The sequence below is a fragment of the Xiphophorus hellerii genome, chromosome 23 (genome assembly GCF_003331165.1).
Source record: "Xiphophorus hellerii strain 12219 chromosome 23, Xiphophorus_hellerii-4.1, whole genome shotgun sequence".
NCBI lineage: Eukaryota > Metazoa > Chordata > Actinopteri > Cyprinodontiformes > Poeciliidae > Xiphophorus > Xiphophorus hellerii.
Window position 1 is genome coordinate 19,843,861 of NC_045694.1, and position 11,010 is coordinate 19,854,870.

Sequence of the window (11,010 nt, forward strand, 5' to 3'; positions counted from 1 at the left end):
CACATGCAGATGGAGAATTAAACAGATCCCACACACACACACACACAGACACCAGCAGCCTCCCCGCAGCACCAAGGTAGAATGGCATGTTGATAAAACGCTACGTTAAATGCTGAGGAAGGCTGATGAGATAGCCAGAGATATGCATCAAGAAGAAGAACATCACTAATGGCTCAGTGACTGATAACATCCAGCCTAATTAATTCATCTTCAGCTGCAGTGGCTTCCCAAGGCGCAGAGGAGCCTGATTAGGTCCAGTGTTTCAGGGATGTGCTGATAGTCGATGTTATGTGCAGCTTTCTCCCCAAACTGCCTCTCCGTGTTTGTACAACACAAAGAGCTCATTTCACATGGAGTTTGTAATTGTATGTGATCCAGCGCTCTCGAGTGGAGGGAGTGCGGGGAAGAGCATGAGAGAGAAAGACGAGGTCCTCTGCGTGTTTTATCTGGGTCCCCAGAGAGAAGGATTATGGTGCTGGGATGTGGTCTATGGGGCTCAGTCTTTCCGGGTTTGATCACACTGTTGCCAACAGCGCCAGGCGGCACAAAAACGGCACGGGTCAGAACCGCCCCTCTCCGCTCCTCTCCCGTTATGTTCGCCATCTCGCTCATCGTTCCCTCTTTTCCGTTTCTCATCTCTTTTCTTTGCAAAGACTCATCCCGTTCTCTTTTTTTCTCCTCGCAGCCTTTTTATCTCTCTCCTCATCACTCATATGCTGTTTTTTCCCCCCTCTCCTCTTCTCCCCAGCAGCCCTACAAAACACACACACTCATATGCGTGCACACGAACACTTGCAGCTCTAGTTTTGATCACCAGGCAGGATCTGCTCTCATATGGATTAACTGGCAACGGGTTTAACGCTGGAATCTCTTCATGCCAGAGCATGCTATTTTATTCAGACTAATGAGCCCAGAGAACTCTAACTTCTCTTGATAAACTTGATGCATTTTTTAACAGACATTCCTAAAGAAAAGCTACAGATCCTTCAATTCACCAGCAGCTCACTGCTGCAGTTCAGGCCACTTGGTCTAACATGATGAGCTCAAGTTGCAATTCATCTCCTTTACTTTATTAGTTAATGTAGATAAACTCTGACTTCTGTCTTCACCTCTTTGCTCACACCAGACTGTCCTTGTGTTGTGGGGTTATAAATGCCTTTCAAAAGTTTTCAGACACCTAGAATATTTTCAGATTTTCAAAACGTACATTTAATTAAACACTTTTTACATCTACAACTAAACATTTTTCAAACCTCAAAGCAAATGAGGTTTACTGGTAAGATTTATTCGGTAATAACCTATTTAGATGAGAAAAGCTTAATTAGATAAAAAACACTAACATTACAATAATTTTATTTAAAAATGATTGAATAATTGATTACTATAGTCTCACAATTTTTAAGACCCTCAGCTGTTCATAATAGCACACTTTGTCTATTATGAAGACCCAGTTCTGGTACAAGCAATCAGTGGTTTCAATGGTGGCATCAGGTTTGCTTGAAATAAAAACAGGCCAGATAGCGATTGTTCATGGAAGTGTTGTATTGCCTTTTAGATATAGTCTAATGAATTGTCCAGAGAGTTCAGAGAAGATAGAATAACTTACTCAAAAAAGGAAAAGGATACAAAATTATAGCAAAATGCGTGAATGAACTTGAGCCTGCAGTTGAAAGCATAGTTAGCAGAGACGTTATCAGTGGTTGGATTTGTGAAGAGGCAGGTGACCAAACACCTTCCTCAGACTGGAAAGTCCTGCAGGCAAGCTTGGTGGCAGCAGCAGCAATGAAGCAAACATATACAGTACAGACCAAAAGTTTGGACACACAGTTGTGTCCAAACTTTTGGTCTGTACTGTATATACAGTATATCTGTGCATCAAGAAATGTCTGGAATAGGAAGAAGGAAGCATAATTCTGGAAATCACACCATGCCTAAGTGGAAGCATGGTGGTGGGTCAGTATTGCTCTGGGGCTCTATTGGTTCCTCTGACACCAGAAACCTGCAACATATGGAGGGCAAGTTAAATTCAATCAGTTATCAGTAACGAGTTTCATGATGTCTGTGAGGAAGCTGAAGGTTGGTCGACTTTGGACGTTAAATAGGATAACAACCTTAATATGTCAAAGTCTCACAACTGCAGAGATCCCTGCTCAGTTTATCCGGTTAGGACATTTAGTGAACATCTCCTTTTCAGACCACTCAGGTCTTCTTGGCTCAAGTCTACTCTGCATACCCAGAATCACAACCAAACATGGTGAAGCATAAAATTTTTATGCTCCGCTAATGTGGAACAAACTTCTAGAATGCTGCTGAAAACTGCAAAAATGCTGAAACATTGAGTTCCTTTAAAATCAAGGCTAAAACCCCATTTTCGTTGAGTTGCCTTTGATTGATAAAAAGTGGAACAGATTTTTTATTTATTTTTTTGCTTGCATTACAACATTTTATTACTTCTCTATTTTTGCCACTGTAATGTGCGTTATTTGTTCAATGTGTTGTTTTTACCATGTAAAGCCGTTTGAACTGCCGTGATGCTAAAATCTGACTCATGATTCTTTTTTTCATTCTTCTGAGAAGAAAGTTGGTTTCAAAAACTGATGCTGTCCTCCCGGTCTGACTGGACAAAACAGGCTTTAGATTTGTAAAACTGGTGGAGACACAAGCAAAATGATAGAGACATGGACACCACATTTATGTTTTTGTTTGTCAAAATTCTGAAGACCATGTCTAATCTTTTGCTCATAAAATTCCAATATAATACATTGAAATTTCCAGTAAAAACGTCCAAGGGATACTTTCGAAAGACACTTAAACTAAGCAAAATGTCCCACTAAGACAAACTGGTCCTCCTGACACAGAAACAGCTGTATTGGACTCTGAGTGGGAAGTCATACAAACTTGCATGAGGCAGGAGAAAAGATTAGCACCCTGTTTGTGTAGTTAATGTCCTCACCTCTGTAAGATAAAGCAATAACACTGATAAGCACATTTAAACAAATGAAAATATCCAAAGCCAACAAATTTGCCAAGAAAAGCTCCTCTGACATCTGAAAGCAACACACTTCAGTTAGCCACACCGTTGCACTGGTTAATGCATTCCTGTATTACTCTGAACACATTCACACACACACACGCACACACACCGAGGTTTATTTTGATTGGATCCCACATATGCTGCCCGGCTGCTGTGAAATACTCACCAGAGCGCCAAATGCGCTCTGCAGCTGCAAACCTCAACAGATGCATAATTTACTCCTGTTTGAGTAATACTGGCCACGAGCTACAGGACCCAGCTGTTTGGAAGAATAATTTAGCTCCCTTTGAATAACAGAAACTGTATATTTGTGCCTCGTTGCGTTGACAAGCAATGTGACGGAAAGTCAGACTAACATGAGGGACAGACACCCTTTTATTTCCCCGCACTTCGACACATCCTTGCTGGTAAAGGACAGGTATAAATAATCAAATGAACGGCCAATGTTGTGTGCGTGCAAGTTTCTGCAGATGAAGGCCATTGCTGATACTATTAGCAACACCTGAGCCTGTCCTGCTATGACAAATCAAAATGTCTGCTGTAATAAAAAGGCCTGTGGCTGAAGCAGGCCGCCTGCCTAAACAACAACAGCCCAACATGACTAACTTCACCTTGAATGTCAGCGCCTTCGCGACGAAGAAATTTGTGTTAATTTTAAAAATCAGAGACTCAGAGTTTAATTATTCATTACATGTGAATAGGTCACCCCCTGTATTTTAAGCACGTGGAAGACAAAAGTGGAACTCTTGTGGAGTGTGGAAATTTCTGTGACTTTGTTTATGTTGGACGACGACAACCTGCGACGCAGCGATCCCCTTGATTTTTTCTTATTTTCTTTCAATTCAGAAGTTTTACACTTAAAATTACTGTACATGCCTTTACAATATATAGTGAAAGTCCAGATGGGGGGATTTTTGAAAATAGTTGAAGATGAAGAACCGTAACATTTGCTGTTCTTGACTCATAACATTTTGAGCTATAGCTCCTTAATTGAAGGTGATAATTCTTCTGCCTCTCTCGTCTACAGACGGATACACCACAGATGACATCGAGTTTTACTGGCGAGGTGGGGACGGCGCTGTGTCTGGGGTCGACAGGATAGAGCTGCCGCAGTTCTCCATTGTTGACTACAAGCTCATCTCCAAGAATGTTGTCTTCTCGACAGGCAAGTCACTGAGAACAGATATTTATTTTTATGCTTTTAGATTTGTGCTAATTTTGAGCGGACAAATTCAGTGCTACCCACAATATTTGGCACTCCTGATAGAGATATATTAAAAAGCCTTAACAAAATCAATATTTCATAAATATGTATTTTCTGCGTAATTTGACGCTGATATTTTTATGCAATTAATTTTTTCAGTAGGGGAAGAAATTGGGAATAAGTTTTTATTAATGAAATCAACCAGGCTAATTGTCCGTTCTGCTGTTGTTAGTACTTTATACAATCCTTAACAACATTACAACACTAAGGGAGCACAGAGAGTGAGGTTTTTGACCTTTCCTCTTTGCAGTAGCCAAAGTCTTTAGGTCTATGTTATGCTCTCTTCAGCTCACCAACACATTTTCTAAGGGATTTAAGTTTGGGAACTTGTATGCCAATGGAAGATGGGAAAGATTTTATATGTGTTGAATCTGGCCATACTTTACAGATTACTATCCACCTCAAAGACCCAATGATGACCCATTTTCACTTTCCTGGCAGAGGCCACCAGAAATTTACAAAAAATCTCACAGTATTTTCCAGAGCTCAGGGAACAGGCTCCACACACTGATTATTTGTTTTACGTCACACCCACCTGGAGCATTTGCTGCTCCAGTCGGAGCAACAATCTGTTGTCCGTCTACTAAAAATGGGTGTCTGAATTAAGGTGTAATTGTACCACTGGGAAAAAAGAAGTGATGGGACATTTAAAGAGTCCATTTTTGACATGGGCCTGTCCCCAGGATGGCATTAGAAAGAGGGTACAAGGAGTTGATTTAAAATAATATTTCTCAGAGAATAAGAAAACTATTTTGTGTGCTTTGTTTGTGATTACAATGCATTTATGCTGCTTCAGATATGAAAAATATTTAGCATTTTGAATGACTTGGGGTTGACGGTACTCTCCCAGGGCACCATTCGAATCCAGACCCTGTGGTTAACTTAAAAAAAAAAAAAAGTGTCACCAGAAAGATTCTTTAGTTGGATTAATTTAATATGAGTTGTTATGAGGGTACCAATGATTCTAATCTAACAAGGTTGTAATCATATGTGACTGCAAAAAAATCTAAATTTTTTTTCAGTGTTTTTTTGTTGTTGTTTTTTTACGTATTTTCCCCAGGGTTACCGTGTGAGAATAATTTTGCATGGAGATATTTGTGTAAGGCGCCACAATGTTGGAAGGACAAAGTTGGCACCATGAAGGAGATTCTGTTTCTCTCCCTGTGCCTCTTTCAGGTTCTTACCCCCGCCTGTCTCTCAGCTTCAAACTGAAGAGGAACATCGGTTACTTCATCCTGCAGACATACATGCCTTCCATCCTGATTACCATCCTCTCCTGGGTCTCCTTCTGGATCAACTATGATGCATCTGCTGCCAGAGTGGCCCTGGGTAGGACTGTCTTGCCTCTGCACAGCAGTGACCCAAAGCCAAATGATAACTGTGCATGAAAGGATCCATTTATCCTATTATGTTTCAACATGTTGAATTTAGACTTTATTGTGTCCTTAATAAGGGAAATTCTTTATTTTCTGCGCATTCGCTTTCTGTTTTTTGTTTGTTTTATTTGTAAATTGTCTCAAAGTATGTGAATGATAGCAGTGTGTAATAGGCTGTCTGGCTAAATGTCTGTTGTTCAGAGATGACTATGTACATGACTCATGCACCGCGAGAAGCTCTGCAGCCTGACCTTGAAGCTCGCTGTCTTTCTCTCTGCTCGTCTGTCTGTCGAAGCCCCTCAGCGCCCAAAAATACCTGCTCATCCTCCAGATTACATTCAAAAAAATCCAAACGAAGGATGCAAGTGAAAGCAGTCACCCAAAAATGCACCTGGATGTTTTCACACACAAAGTCAAACCGACACAAGCAGGCTAACGCAGCACTGCTGGGAAGGCGATTTAAAGATGTGCCCACATGCTCTCAGCACCCTGAGATTGTGCAGAGAGCGAGCTCAGCCAATGAAAGCCCAGGCTCCGTGCTACAGCGCCGCTGCAGGCTGCTGGGTTATTTATAATGCGTGTGAATCTGACCAAATGCAAATTGTGCAGGCAGATGACTAATGTATCAAACACAATGTGTGTGTGTGTGTGTCATAAAAGCAGGTGTATTGTGCTGTGACTAAACACAGATGTTTGCAGCAGCAGTGGGTTGCTTTTGATGTGGTATGCTCAGAGTATGTATGAACGCATGAATATCACCTGAAATTATCTGATGAAGCACACGTGCTCTCAGTCTCAGGGGATTCAGATGGAGGCTGTAAACCTTATGGGGTCTAATTTAGCGAGTCTTGTCTCTTCATCGCAGTTAAATACTTTATAATGTACAAGACAGACATGAATGCTCAAATGTTCCTGTCCGTTCCAGACTGGCACCTGATCTTACTGTTTGCAGGGAAGCAAAGCAACAATTTAATGACTCTGGTACAATAATGGTTACAATTTGTAACATATGAATATGAGAGCATGATTTCAGGAAATCTCCCTGGTACAATTTATCTTGAAACAAACTCATTTAGCCAGAAGGGTAAAGAGGAGAAGAGAAAAACTGCAATGACCTGGGTGCAGAAGTGTGCACACACAATTTTTGATGAAGAAACTTTTAATTTTATTTCAAGATTCAGTCTTTGGTAGGAGTCTGTCATTGTACCACGTTTGCCAATTGCGTCTTGGAAATGTCCTCCAAATCTTTCATATTGGGAGGACATCTATTGTCTTCAGATTGTTCGAGTTAGATCTGGACTCTTGCATTCCAAAACTGCTCTCTTCAGACGAAGTTATGATTTTTTTTTTATTTTTAAATTCGGCATCATCGTGATGCAGTAAACTAAAAATCTCTGTCCGTCTGCAGCACTTTAGAAGAAGGTTTCAGGTCAGAACTGCCTGGTGTTTAGAATTGTTCATGATTTCATCCCCCATGACAAACGATTTAGTTCAATCTGAAGAAAAGTGATCCCAGGGCATAATGCTGCCACCACCATGTTTCTCTGTAGGTATCGTTTTTTTGGTTTGTTTGTGATTTTTGTGCTATTTTTCTGTCCAATGTACTTTTTAGAATTGTAGCCTAAAGTTCTAATTAGAGTCTATAAGACCAAATCTGTGTTTTCAAAAAGTGTGTGTCTTTTTAGCTTTACGTTTAGTGCAGACATATTGACATTGCTCATATTTATTTGTTAAAACAGACCAGTCCTTATCAAACATTCCTGCACCTCTTTCAATGTTACATGCAGCCTCTTTGACCAGTTCCCATCTTGTTTTTTTATTAATTAGGGACAAAATGTAAAGATGAATTTTGACTTGGTCTGCACTAATGTGAGTTCTGCTGTGATCTGTTGCGGTGAAGTAGAGTTGGACCGAAGCTTTCAATTTACGTCTCTGTCTATGTTCCAACCCTCACCTGTAGTGAGAAGTTATTGGTGTGTAGAATTTTTGAGGAAAGAAATTAATTTAATGCAATTTAGAATAAAGCTGTAACATAATAAAATGTGGAAGAGTTTAGCGATGCTCTGAATACTTTCCGGATGCACTGTATCCAGGCATACTGGAGGTATGTCTGCATGTCTAGAAGCCCTGATCCATTTATCTACAATATCTATCGCCTTCTCCATCTTTCCAGCTCTATTTAAAATGAAAAAAATTCTTGAACTCCTCTGCTTGAGGCAGAAGATGTGAAGCTATCACAGAAACGTCCCAAATGTGCTCTTCAACACCACAGAATATGAATATTTAATAGATATTTGTCCACTTAGCTTTAGATGATCACTTTCATGTTGTGCCCAGTTGCCCAAATATGGTCATTTGAGGCTGCAAGCAAGATGATTACATCTGAATGCTTGTGTTAATGGAGCATTTGTAGCAGTCTATGGCCGATATTAGAAACTAATAATAAATTCACCAACTCATCCTGTGGACATTTCTTTACCCCTTTTTCAGTTGTTTTTCTAAAACCCAATGCAATGTATTGTTGTGGGGATGAGGCAGAAAAAGGCTCGTCTAAAGACTTTCTTTAAGTGTGACTCCACTGACCTGCAGGAATCACTACGGTGCTGACCATGACAACCATCAACACTCACCTGCGAGAGACGCTCCCCAAGATCCCCTACGTGAAGGCCATCGACATGTACCTGATGGGCTGCTTTGTGTTCGTCTTCCTGGCTCTGCTGGAGTACGCTTTCGTCAACTACATCTTCTTCGGCCAGGGTCCCCAGAGACAGAAGAAGGCGGCTGAGAAAGCGGCCACGGCCAACAACGAGAAGCTGAGACCCGACCCCAATAAGGTTTGTGCGAAGGGAGTCGTTTTTAAAATGTTTTTGTTTTTGTGCTGTCTTTTGATATGTATGTTTGTTTCTGTGTGAGCAAAGGACTTCTTCTTCTTGTTCTTCTCTTAAGGCCAATGTGATGCTGTAATCAATGTTTCATGTCCTTTACCAGCACTATTTACTTATACTCTCACTATTTACTTACACAACCCTCTGTTGCTTGCTGCTTTAACGTTCTTACACAGACTTGGATCTGGAAGAGCGAATGCAGGAGCAATGACTGCTTTTTAAATACTTTATCTCCACGTTTTTGTGTTTCCCAAAGGACGAGGCGCATGAAAAATCCCTGGCTGCAGCGCCAGAGCTTTCTCTTTAAATATTGCTCAGCACCATTAAGAACAACAGCATTTTAAATTTGAAAAAAAAAAGAGAAACATCCTTTCCTTCTGAGTGTGGCAAGCTCCGATTTACCTCAAGTAACAGTGCTGATTTTGTATGCTTGCAGTGGCTGGTGGGAAATGTAGTTCAAAGAGATGATGCTCTGTATGCCAGAATGAAACAGAGGGAAATTGACGCATATGACTCGATGTGGGATCCCATCTTTGTGGACGATGCCGCTTTAGGACTAGGCGATCAAAGAAATAAGGTACTGGAGGTTTTGAAAGTCAAAACTTAACAATGTCATCAATCTGAATCAGTTCAGATCAGAGGAAAATACTGTAGTCTTTTGTTTATTTCTTTGATTTTGTTTTTGTAGAGTTTTAAGGCAACCTTGACCATCACTCCCACCATTGTGTTTTTTTCCCTCTTTCGGTTTGCTCTTCATGCATTTTCCTGACAAACATGGCTCAGCAGCTTCATTTCTGCAGGAATTGATTTAATCTGAACTCTAGCTGATGGAAAATGACAAAGACAATTTCATTAAAATCCAAAAGAAAAAAAAAATCTGTGACGAAAAATAATACATTCATTACTTGGACCCAAGTGAAGAAATTGTGAAGAAGACTGGGCAGGTACTAGAAACACATTGCATTTGATGAGTAGCACCGCTTCAAAGTGAGTTACCCTGAAACAGCAAAACACATCAAGGACAGGATTAGATTATAGGGATGATGCTTTTCCTCAGAAGTCAGGCTATGGATGAAGAAATGTTGATCCGATTTCACCTCCCACAACGCCTCTCCCGACCTGCCCTGAACCTGTAGCCTCCTCCATCCTTGCAAAGTCCTTACTATTTCTCTCAACCTTCTCCTGTCACTTTTCTTTTGTATATCTTTGCTTTTCTCTTCTTTTTCTTTTTCTTTTTTAAGCTTTTTGTTTAGTTTGTCTTGTGAATCGGCAGAATTTTAACCATATTCTGGTTGAAATTCTGAGATGACAACAAAGGTTTCTCCATGAGAATTAATTTACAAACTGCTTCTTCAAGAACGTTATCACTTTGTAGCCTTCTGCTTGTATTATCATTTATGGTTTGACAAATGATAAGAGAATTTACCTTTTTTTTTTTAACTTGGCTGTAAGTAGCAGTTTTCGGCTCATTTGCATCACCCATTTTTAGCACCTCATCAGTATTTTGACACGCTAAATTGCTTAAAGTTCACTGCAGCATTTCTTAACTTTAGTTTAAAACAGTTAGTGCCTTGAAAAGTGTTCATTTCCCTTGAACTTTGCCACATACGTTGTAACAACTGCAAACATCAATGCATTTCTGGGGGAACGTGGATCAGTGTGCGTGTGGTAGACCAACACAAGGCAGAACATAATTGTAGTGCTGAAATAAAACGGTTCGTTGCTTTCAGTATTTTTGCAGAGAAAATAAAATAAGTAAAATCTTTCCCAGTTTTTTACAAAATAACTCAAAGCTCGGTTTCAAGTTTCAAGACTAGACATGCATCTAAACTGGACCTATGTTTTGAGTTTTGCTAGAACTATAACCTTTGTACCCCAAGCTGTATGTTTAAAGGGAACCTATTATGCAAATTTTGCTTTTTGCACATTTTTGTACTTCCATGTGGGTCTCTACCACTTCTAAAACAAGCCCAACTGCTAAAAGCTGTTTTCTGGTAATAAGTTAATTTTTTTTAGTGTTTAGAAAACGAGGCATTTCAAAAACCTCCCGATTATTAGGTCACACTCAGCGGGCACTACGCCGTTTCGTAACAACCCCAGACAAGCCTTCCATTGTAGCGCTCTGTTATTGTTGACTTACCAGAAACAACTTGCTGCATTCTTCATGATTGTGCAGGAGGTGCTACTTCTTCTGTTTCTGGGTCTGACTCAGACTCAAAGATGTATAGAGTGTAAATGTTGAGCTGGGTGGTGTGGCCAGCAGCAGTTTATTTGGATTTAAAGTGACAGAGCCATAAAACAGCTCATTCTGAAATGAGCTAACCTTAGGTAGAAATGAGACAGAAATTTGTTTTAATTTTGTGCAAAAAAAGTAAACATGTTTTGTATAGCCCATAGACCTATTCCAACTTGTTTAAAAGAGACCATGATACGTCCCCTTTAAGACCAGTT

General features: G+C 40.2%; 1 protein-coding gene across 2 annotated transcripts in view; it reads left to right on the forward strand.

Moving 5' to 3' along the window:
* The window catches only part of gabrb2a (gamma-aminobutyric acid type A receptor subunit beta2a), a 49,626-nt gene that overhangs the window by 35,396 nt on the left and 3,220 nt on the right, over positions 1-11,010 (forward strand). Inside the window, exons 6-9 of one of the 2 annotated variants that reach the window (XM_032554309.1) lie at positions 4,062-4,199; positions 5,475-5,627; positions 8,264-8,508; positions 8,996-9,136. In XM_032554309.1, the coding sequence (XP_032410200.1) occupies positions 4,062-4,199; positions 5,475-5,627; positions 8,264-8,508; positions 8,996-9,136 (677 nt within the window). The remainder of the gene's footprint in view (positions 1-4,061; positions 4,200-5,474; positions 5,628-8,263; positions 8,509-8,995; positions 9,137-11,010) is intronic. The other variant, XM_032554310.1, reaches the window with a different exon arrangement.